At 37.3% G+C, this 16,605-nt stretch overlaps 2 protein-coding genes across 2 annotated transcripts; both read left to right on the top strand.

The window, feature by feature from the left end:
* Positions 1-709: 709 nt before the first annotated feature.
* Positions 710-2,668, top strand: LOC142224981 (uncharacterized). Its single transcript, XM_075294758.1, has 2 exons — positions 710-1,198; positions 1,322-2,668. Exons 1-2 carry the CDS (start codon positions 710-712, stop codon positions 2,666-2,668), a joined length of 1,836 nt encoding a protein of 611 aa, XP_075150873.1.
* Positions 2,669-3,163: 495 nt separating this feature from the next.
* Positions 3,164-6,229, top strand: LOC142224980 (uncharacterized). Its single transcript, XM_075294757.1, has one exon. The coding sequence runs from the start codon at positions 3,164-3,166 to the stop codon at positions 6,227-6,229; it is 3,066 nt and encodes a 1,021-aa protein (XP_075150872.1).
* Positions 6,230-16,605: the final 10,376 nt, after the last annotated feature.

Below are 16,605 nucleotides of genomic sequence, written 5' to 3'. Positions count from 1 at the left end.
ATCGAACAAAATTGAAACAATAATTTGATGGTTTATGAACAAAATAAAATTAAACTTTTACGAGTGTAGTTTTGATATTTGGCTCATATATACTCATACATTACGAATTGGAAAATCTTGTTGGTATTATTTATTTTGTGCAACATCATATAAAAAAAGGGAATTATTGTGATATACTATTTACACATCGAAATTGCCCCTACAAACATTCTAAGTGAAGAATATTTGCCTTGAGCTAGTTAGCGGTCGATCGTATTGAAATTGGTATTTATATGGTTTTGGTTATATATGCAAGCTGGTTGAAAATTTTATTGTCTCTATTGATTGATCGGATTTTTGTTATAATTATATCAAATTTATACTGGTTCTAATCAGCAAACTGATATTTTTTTTTTTTTGGAAATAAACTTGCATGTACTTTTGGCTCGTTAAAATAATTATGCTTCAATCAGAAATCGAAACAGGGGTTCCAAAAAAAAACCGATTTATTTCCTGAATTCTGATAAATTTGATTAATTTTCTGTTCGGTCTCGATTGATTTATTCTCACTGCAATATACCATACACTGATCATTTCGTAAGAATAAAATTAAACGTATTTTATTGAAATTTTGGCCCGGTGCTGCCAGTAAATTTTCGTTACTAGCTTACAAACTTTTGGTTCAAAGCAAAATTCAACCTTGAATTTTCTGCCATCATTTGTGGTAAACATGGGTTTAGTCGAAGAATTTTTATGTCTATGCGAAGACTTTGAAGCTCATGCTGAGCGAATGAAAGAAACCGACGCGAGTAGTTATAATGAATCGGCAATAGAGGCAGAGAAAAATGAATTGAATGAATTGTGGACAGAACTTAAGGAACTGTATAAAAAATGCAATTCTGACCCAGAGTGTTTGAAAACGAATAAGGCCACTATTAGAAAGAGGAAAGGTGAAGTCCATACGATTTACATGAAATGTATGACAATTGTTGGAAATTGGAAAACTAAATCTGTTGTCTCGTCAGTGAGTCCGAAGACATCTTCTGTTAGTGTCCCACCGTGCGACACAGAGGTATTTTACGGTGATTATGTTTCTTGGCCCAGCTTCCGCGATCTTTTCACGGCAATTTATATAAATAATAAGAAACTTAGCCCAGTAGAGAAATTGTACCACTTGTTTCAAAAAACGAGTGGAGAGGCTAGAGAGATTAATCGGGGAGTACAATTGACATCAGAAGGCTTCGATATAGCTTGGTCCAATTTAAAATCTCAGTATGAAAATAAAAGAATTTTAATAAACAATCAATTGAGAATTCTATTTTATTTGCCTCATTGCTCTCAGGAGTCATCTAGTTGTCTCAAAAAGTTACATAGAGATATTTCAAACTGTATATCTGTGCTTAAATTGTATAAAATTGATGTCGGGTCATGGGATCCAATTTTTGTGTTCCAATGCTCCTCAAAGTTACCCAAGCTCACGTTGTCGCTATGGGAACAGTCGATTGGGGAAAAAACAGAACTCCCAAAATGGGAAGATTTGAGTAAATTTTTAATAGAAAGATTTCAAACCATAGAAAGCGTATCTGATATTATGAATACGCAAGAATCTGGCCCACGACATAAGAAGACTGGCAATTTTGATAATTCGAAGCAATCAAAGGTGCACCACACGAAGGTTAATACGGTGAAGTGTGTGTTGTGTAAGGAAGTGCATGAATTGAAATTTTGTCCCAAATTTCTTGATATGAACCCGAAGCAAAGAATAACTGCAGTTAGAAGAGATAGAAGCTGCTTGAATTGTCTAGCCCGTGGTCATGGGGCAGCAAAATGTAATAGTAAGGCTACATGTACAAAATGTGGCGCTAAGCATCATACTATGTTGCATATAGTAAGAGGCGAGCAACAAAGTAATCCTGGTGTAGGTAATATGTCAGGTGATTTACAGACAACACAGAATATACAGTCCGCTCCAACGCCATCCACATCTCACAATGTGAGGACATACCATATGTCCGTCTGTAATAAAACAATGTTAGCTACGGCTTGGATTAATATTTTGAAAGATGGTTTGGCTCACAAAGTCAGAGCTTTAATTGACCCGTGTTCTGATGGCACATTTATTTCAAAGAAAATACAAAGATTATTGAATTTGCCAACTAAGCTCATCTCGGCCGAAGTAACAGGTTTGGGGGGTGGTGCTGTAACGCGATGTTCTCAAATAGCGTTTTTGACAATTGGCTCAATTCTTAATAACAATTTCACTGCGGAAATTGATGCACTAGTTGTGTGCGATGTTACAGGCGACGTGCCTACTCACTCATTTGATTATTCTTTGGTTGATCAACTTCCAAATTTGGAATATGCTGATCCAAATTTCTTCCATACTGGCCCGATAGATATCCTCATTGGAGGTAATTTATACCCGTTGATTTTGCGAGCAGGAGTAAAGCACGGGATTCTTGGCTCGCTGGTAGCTCAGCAAACAGTATTTGGCTGGATTGTTACTGGCCCAGCGAATAATAGAGATTCAGGACGTGTGGTTCGAGTCTCTCACTGTACTAGGGTGTCAATTGATGAGCAATTGACTAAGTTTTGGGAGGTAGAGGAAGTTGGTAGAGACACCACTATGTCTAAGGATGATTGGCTCTGTGAAAATATTTATAAAAATACGACAAAACGGATAGGTTAGGTTAGGTTATGTGGCAGCCCGATGTATCAGACTCACTTAGACTATTCAGTCCATTGTGATACCACAGTGGTGAACTTCTCTCTTATCACTGAGTGCTGCCCGATTCCATGTTAAGCTCAATGACAAGGGACCTCCTTTTTATAGCCGAGTCCGAACGGAGTTCCACATTGCAGTGAAACCACTTAGAGAAGCTTTGAAACCCTCAGAAATGTCACCAGCATTACTGAGGTGGGATAATCCACCGCTGAAAAACTTTTTGGTGTTCGGTCGTAGCAGGAATCGAACCCACGACCTTGTGTATGCAAGGCGGGCATGCTAACCATTGCACCACGGTGGCTCCCGACAAAACGGATGGCCAATGGTAGCTATATGGTAGATTTACCTTTTAAGACAGAAAATCCGTTATTTGCTTCAAAAAATTCTAATCGATATATAGCACTTTGTCAGTTTTTGAGGAACGAAAAATCTTTGTCTCGAAAGCCTCATTTGAAAGAGATGTACGATGAAGTCATCAAAGAGTATTTGTCACTAGGACATATGGAGAAAGTTGAACCTCCAAATATTGAAGCCTGCGATTATTTTTATTTGCCTCATCATGGCGTTTTTAAACCAGACAGTACCACGACCAAATTGCGTGTGGTATTTAACGCATCTTGCCCATCGGTAAATGGGAAAAGTCTTAATGACGCACTATATGTTGGCCCAGTGTTACAAAAAGACATCATTTCGTTGATATTAAATTGGCGCTTCTACAAATTCGTGTTTAACGCAGATATCACGAAGATGTATAGACAGATACTTGTCAATCCGAAACATGTCCCATACCAGCGCATTTTATATCGTGACTCTCCTGACGACGAGATTCAAGACTACCAACTTAAAACGGTAACGTTTGGCGTCAATTGCGCCCCATTTTTGGCTCTTCGAACTTTGCTTCAGTTGGCTGAAGACGAGAAAAAGAGGTTTCCGATAGGGTCGAAAATTTTGAAAGAGAACATGTATGTGGATGACTCTTTAGTGGGAGCTCATTCAGTCTCGGAGGCCTTAGAAGCTCGAAACCAATTAATTGCGATTTTAGAATCTGCAGGGTTCCAACTAAAAAAATGGACCTCCAATAGAAGAGAAATTTTGGAAGATTTGCCTCGGGATCATTTACTCAACGAACAATTCTTGGATTTTGATGATAAGAGTTCGGTTAAGACTCTTGGCATAAGGTGGGATGCTGTCTCAGACGAATTTTATTTCATTACGGAACAATTGGCCCATAAGGAAACATTTACGAAAAGAGAGGTGCTCTCGATCATAGCAAGACTTTTTGATCCATTAGGTTGGCTCTCGCCGGTAGTAATAAATGCGAAAATACTTATGCAAATGATGTGGCTCGATAATATTGGATGGGATGATCCAATAAAACCTTTATCATTGCTCAAATGGAAAACGTTTGTTTCAAACTATAGAGCAATTGATCAAATTAGAATAGATCGATGGTTGAATTATTTTCCGGAGTGTCGGATAGAATATCACGGATTTTGTGACTCATCTGAGCTTGCATATGCCGCCGTATTGTACGTTCGGGTTGAAGTAGGAGACATGACTCATTCTAAATTACTTGTGGCCAAGACAAAGGTGGCACCAATAAAGAAAATGTATGTCCCAAGGCTCGAGCTTTGTGGTGCCCTGCTTTTGGCAAAATTGGCAGATTTGGTACTGCCTCAACTGCATGTGCAACCATATACGTTGTTTCTTTGGTCCGATTCAATGATAGTGTTATCTTGGCTCAAGAAACCATCACATAGTTGGACTACATTTGTAGCCAACAGGGTTGCAATTATTCATGAGAAAGTTGGGAATATTTGGGGACATGTAGGTACATCGGAAAATCCTGCAGACCTAGCAACCCGGGGGCTGACCCCTTTTGAACTAAAGGGGAGTGATTTATGGTGGCATGGGCCATCCTGGTTACGCAAAGATAAAAGATTTTGGCCCTCAACACCACACATTACGGATACATCTTTAGAATCAAAACCTATGCAAGTTCTTGTTGCTAGGTCAGAGGAGATGGAAGACATTTTAGACCGCTTTTCTTGCTTTTCACGGGCACTACGCGTATTATCATACGTTTTACGTTTTGTGGCGCATACTCATCGTTCTTTGAAGCGAATTTGCGTTCATGGCTCTCTTGAACTGTCGTCCGAAGAATTGACTCAGACGAAATTTAAACTTATTACTTTGTCTCAGAAGACGTATTTTCCTGCGGAATTCAATTGTCTCAGTCGCAAACAAAGGTTGCCGTCCAACAGTCCTCTTCTCACTCTTACCCCTTTTTTAGATAAATACGATATTATTCGCGCTAATGGGCGCCTTGGATCTACATTGGCTCTTTCTTACGAAGAAAGGCATCCTTTTGTCCTCGCTTATAAAAGTAGATTGTCTCTACTTTATGTTGAGTTTATACACCGTCAAACTCTACATGGTGGCCTTCAGTTGACTCTAGCCACTATAAGACTAGAGTGTTGGATAATTCGTGCGAAAAATCTCATTAAAGCCCGAATAAATCGATGCAAAGAGTGCACGATTTCTCGTCAGCAGAGGCAGGGACAAATAATGGCTCCGCTACCAGAAGAGAGAACCACTTTTGGAAGACCTTTTGCCACAACTGGGGTCGACTATGCTGGCCCATTCGACATCAAAAATTTCCATGGCCGAGGTTGTCGACTAACTAAAGGTTATATTTGTCTCTTTATTTGTTTTGTTACAAAGGCGGTGCACTTGGAACCAGTTGGCGACCTTTCGACACCAGCTTTCCTAGCTGCCTTCTCTCGTTTTGTCTCACGAAGGGGATGTCCACGAAAAATGTATTCGGACAACGGGAGAAACTTTGTTGGCGCTGCCAGAGAGCTAGATGCAAACCTCAAAAAAGTTGTCTCTCAGCTGGGTGATGAAATTGTCTCACGATATGGTTTCCAGCAGGTAGAATGGCATTTTATACCGGCCGCAGCTCCTCATATGGGAGGGCTGTGGGAGGCCGGTGTCAAAAGCTGCAAAACCCATCTGAAAAAGGTTTCCGGTCAAATCCGACACACTTTCGAAGAGTTCGCAACTATACTTAGCTCAATCGAATGCTGCATGAATTCTAGACCTTTGTCTCCACTTTCTGATAACCAAGAGGATATCGCTGCACTTACGCCAGCACATTTTTTGGTTGGTTCTTCACTTCTATCGCCCGCACAAAATGAGGAAATTCCTACAAAAACCTCGCTTCTAAATAGATGGCGTAAAATCAAAATTATGCAACAAGAATTTTGTCGCCGTTGGAAGTCAGAATACTTGACTGAGCTCAATAAACGATTTAAATGGAAATCTCCCAGAGAAAATTTGGCTCTAATTGACCTTGTTGTCTTACGGAATGAAAATGTTTGTCCCACCGATTGGCGACTTGGACGCATCGTTCAGCTGCACACGGGCAGAGATGGTCAAGTGAGGGTAGTCGACGTGCGAACACAAGCTGGCATAGTCACTCGCCCTGTACATAAGCTCGTGCTTCTTCCCCGAGAAAAATAACTAACTAAATATCGGTCAGCCCATTACCAACATTTGTCTTTTTGTTTTGGACCAATCAAGATTGACGTCGAGTTGGACAAACATCACATTTAAAAATTAAATTCAAACTTTATGTATACAATTTTCTCTTTTCTTTTCTTGAAATATTTATTATTTGAATTTCGATTAAATTCTTTAAACGTTGGCTCATTATAAATTGGATTTTTTGTAATCAATATGAATTGTTATTTAACGAAGTATTCTCTCTTTATATAAATTTATACTACTAAATTCTATTATTTCTATTATTTGTTTTTGTTTTGCACAGTTGGTGCAAGGGGGGCGGTATGTTCACGTAAGCATTGGACCCACTGTATTGAGTGGTATTACGTGAACAGATCGCCTTCGCTCTCTGCCGTTTGCCCCTCTCACTTTAATTTCGTTAAGTTCTATTTCGTTAAGTTTTACATTGAAGTGTCAAAAGGGACATTCAATTAATCCAAGTTTTCCTTCTTACAGTTGTTCTTTTAATCCACCAAGAGGCAGACGGCAGTGAATAGTGAAAGATTAAATTAAAGTAGAGACAATAATAAAATATGTTAAATAGTGATTTACCGTTTGTATTTGGAACAATAAGAAAACACTATTTGAAATAAATAAGCTAAAGTGAAATTCAAACTAAGTGTGTGGTTATTTACCAGAGGCTAAATAAATACGCGTTGCCCCAGCATTGTGGCCCTTACTTACGGTTGAGGTAACATAAATAAATAAAGATTAGTGCCCCAGCTAAACATTATAAATTAATTGTCGAGTTATTTTGATGCCTATATTGTTATTCATTTTTATGAAATAAAACATTAATTGAACCTATAAGTTCAGTCTAAAATTTTCAGCTAGGGGGGCTATAGGCCCCCCTAGGAAAATTGTCTAGCTACGCTAATGGATATAGCTCCCATATATATGTTTTTCTGATTTCGACAAAAATTGTCAAAATACCAACATTTTCCTTGTAAAATCGCCACTGCTTACTCGAAAAGTTGTAAAAATGACTCTAATTTTCCTAAACTTCTAATACATATATATCGAGCGATAAATCATAAATAAACTTTTGCGAAGTTTCCTTAAAATTGCTTCAGATTTAAATGTTTCGCATATTTATACCCTTCACCACTACTGTGGTACAGGGTATAATAAGTTTGTGCATTTGTATGTAACGCCAAGAAGGAAAAGTCTGAAACCCATCGTTTAGTATACCGATCGTCTTAGAATTAAATTCTGAGTCGATTTAGCGATGTCCGTCTGTCTGTCTGTCTGTCTGTCCGTCTGTCTGTCTGTCTGTCTGTCTTTTGATGTATTTTTGTGTGCAAAGTACAGCTCGCACTTTTAGTCCGATTGTCCTAAAATTTGGTATGGGGTCCTGTTTCGGCTTAAAGACGATCTCTATTGATTTTGGAAAAAATCGGTTCAGATTTAGATATAGCTGCCATATATATTTTTCACCGATCTGGTCATAATTGGCGTGTATATCAACCGATCTTCCTCAAATTCCCTACATCCAAATATTTTATGAGTGTCGAAAAACTTGCAAAATATCATCCAAATCGGTTCAGATTTAGATATAGCTCCCATATATAGCTTTCGCCCGATTTACACTCCTTTGTCCACAGAGGCCAATTTTTTGCTCCGATTTAGTTGAAATTTTGCACAGGGAGTAGAATTAGGATTATAGCTATGCGTGTCAAATTTGGCGGAAATCGGTTCAGATTTAGATATAGCTCCCATATATAGCTTTCGCCCGATTTACACTCATTTGCCCACAGAGGCCAATTTTTTGCTCCGATTTAGTTGAAATTTTGCACAGGGAGTAGAATTAGCATTGTAGCTATGCGTGCCAAATTTGGTTGAAATCGGTTCAGATTCAGATATAGCTCCCATATATATGTTTTTCTGATTTCGACAAAAATGGTCAAAATACCAACATTTTCCTTGTAAAATCGCCACTGCTTAGTGGAAAAGTTGTAAAAATGACTCTAATTTTCCTAAAATTCTAATCCATATATATCGAGCGATAAATCATAAATAAACTTTTGCGAAGTTTTCTTAAAATTGCTCCGGATTTAAATGTTTCCCATATTTTTATACCCTTCACCACTTCTGTGGTACAGTGTATAATAAGTTTGTGCATTTGTATGTAACGCCAAGAAGGAAAAGTCTGAGACCCATCGTTTAGTATACCGATCGTCTTAGAATTAAATTCTGAGTCGATTTCAGATTTAGATATAGCTCCCTCATATAGCTTTCGCCCCATTTACACTCCTTTGTCCACAGAGGCCAATTTTTTGCTCCGATTTAGTTGAAATTTTGCACAGGGAGTAGAATTAGCATTTTAGCTATGCGTGTCAAATTTGGTGGAAATCGGTTCAGATTTAGATATAGCTCCCATATATAGCTTTCGCCCGATTTACACTCATTTGCCCACAGAGTCGAATTTTTTGCTCCGATTTAGTTGAAATTTTGCACAGGGAGTAGAATTAGCATTATAGCTATGCGTGTCAAATTTGGTTGAAATCGGTTCAGATTTAGATATAGCTCCCATATATAGCTTTCGCCCGATTTACACTCAAATGCCCACAGAGGCCAATTTTTTGCTCCGATTTAGTTGAAATTTTGCACAGGGGGTAGAATTAGCATTCTAGCTATGCGTGTCAAATTTGGTTGAAATCGGTTCAGATTTAGATATAGCACCCATATATAGCTTTCGCCCGATTTACACTCAAATGACCACAGAGGCCAATTTTTTGCTTCGATTTAGTTTAAATTTTGCACAGGGAGTATACTTAGCATTGTAGCTATGCGTGCCAAATTTGGTTGAAATCGGTTCAGATTTAGATATAGCTCCCATATATAGCTTTCGGCCGATTTACACTCATATGACCACAGAGGCCAATTTTTTGCTCCGATTTAGTTGAAATTTTGCACAGGGAGTAGAATTAGCATTGTAGCTATGCGTGCCAAATTTGGTTGAAATCGGTTCAGATTTAGATATAGCTCCCATATATTTCTGATTTCGACAAAAATGGTCAAAATACCAACATTTTCCTTGTAAAATCGCCACTGCTTAGTGGAAAAGTTGTAAAAATGACTCTAATTTTCCTAAACTTCTAATGCATATATATCGAGCGATAAATCATAAATAAACTTTTGCGAAGTTTTCTTAAAATTGCTCCAGATTTAAATGTTTCCCATATTTTTATACCCTTCACCACTACTGTGGTACAGGGTATAATAAGTTTGTGCATTTGTATGTAACGCCAAGAAGGAAAAGTCTGAGACCCATCGTTTAGTATACCGATCGTCTTAGAATTAAATTCTGAGTCGATTTAGCGATATCCGTCTGTCTGTCTGTCCGTCTGTCTGTCTGTTGATGTATTTTTGTGTGCAAAGTACAGCTCGCAGTTTTTAGTCCGATTGTCCTAAAATTTGGTATGGGGTCCTGTTTCGGCTCAAAGACGATCCCTATTGATTTTGGAAAAAATCTGTTCAGATTTAGATATAGCTGCCATATATATGTTTCACCGATCTGGTCATAATTGGCGTGTATATCAACCGATCTTTCTCAAATTCCGTACATCCAAATATTTTATGAGTCTCGAAAAACTTGCAAAATATCATCCAAATCGGTTCAGATTTAGATATAGCTCCCATATATAGCTTTCGCCCGATTTACACTCCTTTGTCCACAGCGGCCAATTTTTTGCTCCGATTTAGTTGAAATTTTGCACAGGGAGTAGAATTAGCATTATAGCTATGCGTGTCAAATTTGGTGGAAATCGGTTCAGATTTAGATATAGCTTTCGCCCGATTTACACTCATATGACCACAGAGGCCAATCTGTTACTCCGATTTAATTGAAATTTTGCACAGGGAGTAGAATGAGCATTGTAGCTATGCGTGCCAAATTTGGTTGAAATCGGTTCAGATTTAGATATAGCTCCCATATATATGTTTTTCTGATTTCGACAAAAATGGTCAAAATTGCAACATTTTCCTTGTAAGATCGCCACTGCTTAGTCGAATAGTTGAAAAAATTACTCTAATTTTCTTAAACTTCTAATACATATATATCGAGCGATAAATCATAAATAAACTTTTGCGAAGTTTCCTTAAGATTGCTTCAGATTTAAATGTTTCCCATATTTGTATACCCTTCACCACTACTGTGGTACAGGGTGTAATAAGTTTGTGCATTTGTATGTAACGCCAAGAAGGAAAAGTCTGAGACCCATCGTTTAGTATACCGATCGTCTTAGAATTAAATTCTGAGTCGATTTAGCGATGTCCGTCTGTCTGTCTGTCTGTCTGTCCGTCTGTCTGTCTGTTGATGTATTTTTGTGTGCAAAGTATAGCTCGCAGTTTTAGTCCGATTGTCTTAAAATTTGGTATAGGGTCCTGTTTCGGCTCAAAGACGATCCCTATTGATTTGTGAATCGGTTCAGATTTAGATATAGCTGCCATATATATTTTTCACCGATCTGGTCATAATTGGCGTGTATATCAACCGATCCTTCTCACATTCCGTACATCGGAATATTTTATGAGTCTCGAAAAACTTGCAAAATATCAGCCAAATCGGTTCAGATTTAGATATAGCTCCCATATATAGCTTTCGCCCGATTTACACTCATTTGCCCACAGAGCCGAATTTTTTGCTCCGATTTAGTTGAAATTTTGCACAGGGAGTAGAATTAGCATTATAGCTATGCGTGTCAAATTTGGTTGAAATCGGTTCAGATTTAGATATAGCTCCCACATATAGCTTTCAACCGATTTACACTCAAATAACCACAGAGGCCAAATTTTTGCTCCGATTTAGTTGAAATTTTGCACAAGGAGTAGAATGAGCATTGTAGCTATGAGTGCCAAATTTGGTTGAAATCGGTTCAGATTCAGATATAGCTCCCATATATAGCATTCGCCCGATTTACACTCATATGACCACAGAGGCCAATTTTTAGCTCCGATTTAGTTGAAATTTTGCACAGGGAGTAGAATTTGCATTGTTGCTATGCGTGCCAAATTTGGTTGAAATCGGTTCAGATTTAGATATATCTCCCATATATAGCTTTCGCCCGATTTACACTCATATGACCACAGAGTCCAATTTTTAACTGCGATTTAGACGAAATTTTGCACAGGGAGTAGAATTAGCATTGTTGCTATGCGTGCCAAATTTGGTTGAAATCGGTTCAGATTTAGATATAGCCATAAGCGTAGGAAGGCCTCTGGGGAGGGGGCTTAGACCCCCCCAGAAAAATTTTAGCCCCCCCAGAATTTGAAAACCTATTTACGATTTTACATATTTCTAAAAATTAAACAAATATATACAACCGCACAAAGTTCCTCTAAAGACTTTCATGCACAATCGAATTACTTTGGTTGTGGTAGCAGTTGCCGATTGCAATGTTTGAAATCTGATATTTATAAAATAAATCTGTGGTTGAACTTTTGATTAAGATGAATAACTAAAGCTCCTTTATTATTTTGTTTAGTCTGGTTTAGTCAATTTAATTAAAAAAATAGTAATTGATACTATTCTTTCATAAATTAATATCTTAATAATGCTGCAAAAAAGCATAGCCAAAAAGAAGTGAAAATCTTCTTTTTGGGTCCGGAAGTGGTGCAAAATTGGCGGAGAAGCGATGAATGTAATATGAAATTGTCATAGAACGAATGTCCACCGTTTCAAAAGCCGTTGCAATGAAATTGCATCACTTCTTCAGTTGTGATCCAAATTCAGTGTTTTGAATGTGAATTAAAAAATTTTGTTTTATTTTCCCAAATAATTAATTTTTATATTTTTTATGATTTTAATGCATTCTAACGCTTGTTTGAAACGTTTCCCTCGAATATTTTCAAAAATTCTATAAAAATTTCTATAATGAATTTAGCATTTTTGTGGCAAAATTTGAATAATTTGTACCATTTTATTTATTCTTACCTTTTTTTAAAAGAAAACAAAAAATTACGCATTAAAATATGAAAAAATGAAATAAAAAAACTTCCTGTGCAGTTAAAATAATTAACTTCTTTGTGAGGACATTTTTGGAAGTGGTTTTAAAGTTGTGACATTAGAACAACTCCTAATTTTTTTGCTGGAAAAAGTGTGGAACTACTTTTAGTTGCTTTATTATAAATTAATTGTCGAGTTATTTTGATGCCTATATTGTTATTCATTTTTATGAAATAAAACATTAATTGAACCTATAAGTTCAGTCTATAAATTTTCAGCTAGGGGGGCTTTAGGCCCCCCTAGGAAAATTGTCTAGCTACGCTAATGGATATAGCTCCCATATATATGTTTTTCTGATTTCGACAAAAATGGTCAAAATACCAACCTTGTAAAATCGCCACTGCTTACTCGAAAAGTTGTAAAAATGACTCTAATTTTCCTAAACTTCTAATACATATATATCGAGCGATAAATCATAAATAAACTTTTGCGAAGTTTCCTTAAAATTGCTTCAGATTTAAATGTTTCGCATATTTATACCCTTCACCACGACTGTGGTACAGGGTATAATAAGTTTGTGCATTTGTATGTAACGCCAAGAAGGAAAAGTCTGAAACCCATCGTTTAGTATACCGATCGTCTTAGAATTAAATTCTGAGTCGATTTAGCGATGTCCGTCTGTCTGTCTGTCTGTCTGTCTGTCTGTCTGTCTGTCTGTCTGTCTTTTGATGTATTTTTGTGTGCAAAGTACAGCTCGCACTTTTAGTCCGATTGTCCTAAAATTTGGTATGGGGTCCTGTTTCGGCTCAAAGACGATCTCTATTGATTTTGGAAAAAATCGGTTCAGATTTAGATATAGCTGCCATATATATTTTTCACCGATCTGGTCATAATTGGCGTGTATATCAACCGATCTTCCTCAAATTCCCTACATCCAAATATTTTATGAGTGTCGAAAAACTTGCAAAATATCATCCAAATCGGTTCAGATTTAGATATAGCTCCCACATATAGCTTTCGCCCGATTTACACTCCTTTGTCCACAGAGGCCAATTTTTTGCTCCGATTTAGTTGAAATTTTGCACAGGGAGTAGAATTAGCATTATAGCTATGCGTGTCAAATTTGGTGGAAATCGGTTCTGATTTAGATATAGCTCCCATATATAGCTTTCGCCCGATTTACACTCATTTGCCCACAGAGGCCAATTTTTTGCTCCGATTTAGTTGAAATTTTGCACAGGGAGTAGAATGAGCATTGTAGCTATGAGTGCCAAATTTGGTTGAAATCGGTTCAGATTTAGATATAGCTCCCATATATAGCTTTCGCCCGATTTACACTCAAATGACCACAGAGGCCAATTTTTTGCTCCGATTTAGTTGAAATTTTGCACAGGGAGTAGAATTAGCATTGTAGCTATGCGTGTCAAATTTGGCTGAAATCGGTTCAGATTTAGATATAGCTCCCATATATAGCTTTCGCCCGATTTACACTCAAATGACCACAGAGGCCAATTTTTTGCTCCGATTTAGTTGAAATTTTGCACAGGGAGTATAATTAGCATTGTAGCTATGCGTGCCAAATTTGGTTGAAATCGGTTCAGATTTATATATAGCTCCCGATTTACACTATGACCACAGAGGCCAATTTTTTGCTCCGATTTAGTTGAAATTTTGCACAGGGAGTAGAATTAGCATTGTAGCTATGCGTGCCAAATTTGGTTGAAATCGGTTCAGATTTAGATATAGCTCCCATATATAGCTTTCGCCCGATTTACACTCATATGACCACAGAGTCCCATTTTTAACTGCGATTTAGATGAAATTTGGCACAGGGAGTAGAATTAGCATTGTTGCTATGCGTGCCAAATTTGGTTGAAATCGGTTCAGATTTAGATATAGCTCCCATATATAGCTTTCGCCCGATTTACACTCATATGACCACAGAGGCCAATTTTTAGCTCCGATTTAGTTGAAATTTTGCACAGGGAGTAGAATTTGCATTGTTGCTATGCGTGCCAAATTTGGTTGAAATCGGTTCAGATTTAGATATATCTCCCATATATAGCTTTCGCCCGATTTACACTCATTTGCCCACAGACAAGGCCGTAGCCAGGATTTTAATGGGGGGGGGGGGGGGGGGGTTCAACTTAAAAAAAAAATATTCATATAATCTCATGTGTAGAAAATTTTATTTATGCATAGGTATGTATACAATATTTACACCCTTCACCACTACTGTGGTACAGGGTATAATAAGTTTGTGCATTTGTATGTAACGCCAAGAAATAGTGGTCATAGACCCATCTTTTAGTATACCGATCGGCTTAGAATTAAATTCTGAGTCGATTTAGCGATGTCCGTCTGTCTGTATATGTAATTTTGTGCACAAAGTACAGCTCGCAATTTAAGTCCGATCGTCCTCAAACTTGGCATAGGCCCTTTCTTGGAACAGAGACAATCGCTATTGGTTTTGGAAAAAATCGGTTCAGATTTAGATATAGCTGCCATATATATTTATCCCCGATGTGGTCATAGTTAGCGTGTTTATCAACCAATGTTCTTACAAAATATCAGCCAAATCGGTTCAGATTTAGATATAGCTCCCATATATATCTTTCGTCCGATTTAGACTCATATGACCACAGAGGCAAAAGTTTACTACCGATCTTCGTGAAATTTTGCACAGAGGGTAGTATTGACATTCTACTAATGCTTGGTAAATTTGATTGAAATCGGTTCAAATTTAGATATAGCTCCCATATATATCTTTCGTCCGATTTGAACTTATATGGCCACAAAAGCTAGAGTTTTGCCGTGATTTGCTTCAAATTTTGCACAAGGGGTACGTTTAATAGTATCGTTAAGTGTGTCAAATTTTGTTAAAATTGGTTCAGATTTAGATATAGCTCACATACATATCGTTCGCCCGATTTGGACTTATATGGTCTCAAAAGACAGAGTTTTGCCCTGACTTACTTCAAATTTTGCACAAGCGGTACTTTTAACACATACTATTGTATGTGCCAAATATGGTCAAAATCGATTCAGATTTAGATATAGCTCCCATATATATCTTTCGTCCGATTTGAACTTATATGGCCTCAAAATCCAGGGTTTTGCCGTGATTTGCTTCAAATTTCGCACAAAGAGTACGTTTAGTAGTATAGGTAATTGTGCCAAATTTGGTTGAAATCGATTCAGATTTAGATATGGATCCCCGTCCGAGATATATATATGAGTAGGGGGGCCAAATTTATACTCCCATTTACGTGAAATTTCGCATAGATAGCAGAATTATTATTCTTACTATTCTATACTATATTCATATAATCTCATGTGTAGAAAATTTTATTTATGCATAGGTATGTATACAATATTTACACCCTTCACCACTACTGTGGTACAGGGTATAATAAGTTTGTGCATTTGTATGTAACGCCAAGAAATAGTGGTCATAGACCCATCTTTTAGTATACCGATCGGCTTAGAATTAAATTCTGAGTCGATTTAGCGATGTCCGTCTGTCTGTATATGTAATTTTGTGCACAAAGTACAGCTCGCAATTTAAGTCCGATCGTCCTCAAACTTGGCATAGGCCCTTTCTTGGAACAGAGACAATCGCTATTGGTTTTGGAAAAAATCGGTTCAGATTTAGATATAGCTGCCATATATATTTATCCCCGATGTGGTCATAGTTAGCGTGTTTATCAACCGATGTTCTTACAAAATATCAGCCAAATCGGTTCAGATTTAGATATAGCTCCCATATATATCTTTCGTCCGATTTAGACTCATATGACCACAGAGGCAAAAGTTTACTACCGATCTTCGTGAAATTTTGCCCAGAGGGTAGTATTGACATTCTACTAATGCTTGGTAAATTTGATTGAAATCGGTTCAAATTTAGATATAGCTCCCATATATATCTTTCGTCCGATTTGAACTTATATGGCCACAAAAGCTAGAGTTTTGCCGTGATTTGCTTCAAATTTTGCACAAGGGGTACGTTTAATAGTATCGTTAAGTGTGTCAAATTTTGTTAAAATTGGTTCAGATTTAGATATAGCTCACATACATATCGTTCGCCCGATTTGGACTTATATGGTCTCAAAAGACAGAGTTTTGCCCTGACTTACTTCAAATTTTGCACAAGCGGTACTTTTAACACATACTATTGTATGTGCCAAATATGGTCAAAATCGATTCAGATTTAGATATAGCTCCCATATATATCTTTCGTCCGATTTGAACTTATATGGCCTCAAAATCCAGGGTTTTGCCGTGATTTGCTTCAAATTTCGCACAAAGAGTACGTTTAGTAGTATAGGTAATTGTGCCAAATTTGGTTGAAATCGATTCAGATTTAGATATGGATCCCCGTCCGAGA

The sequence above is a fragment of the Haematobia irritans genome, chromosome 2 (assembly GCF_050003625.1).
Source record: "Haematobia irritans isolate KBUSLIRL chromosome 2, ASM5000362v1, whole genome shotgun sequence".
NCBI classification, from domain to species: Eukaryota; Metazoa; Arthropoda; class Insecta; order Diptera; family Muscidae; genus Haematobia; species Haematobia irritans.
The sequence above is the reverse complement of the archived record's forward strand: the minus strand, read 5'-3'. Positions and strand labels throughout refer to the sequence as shown.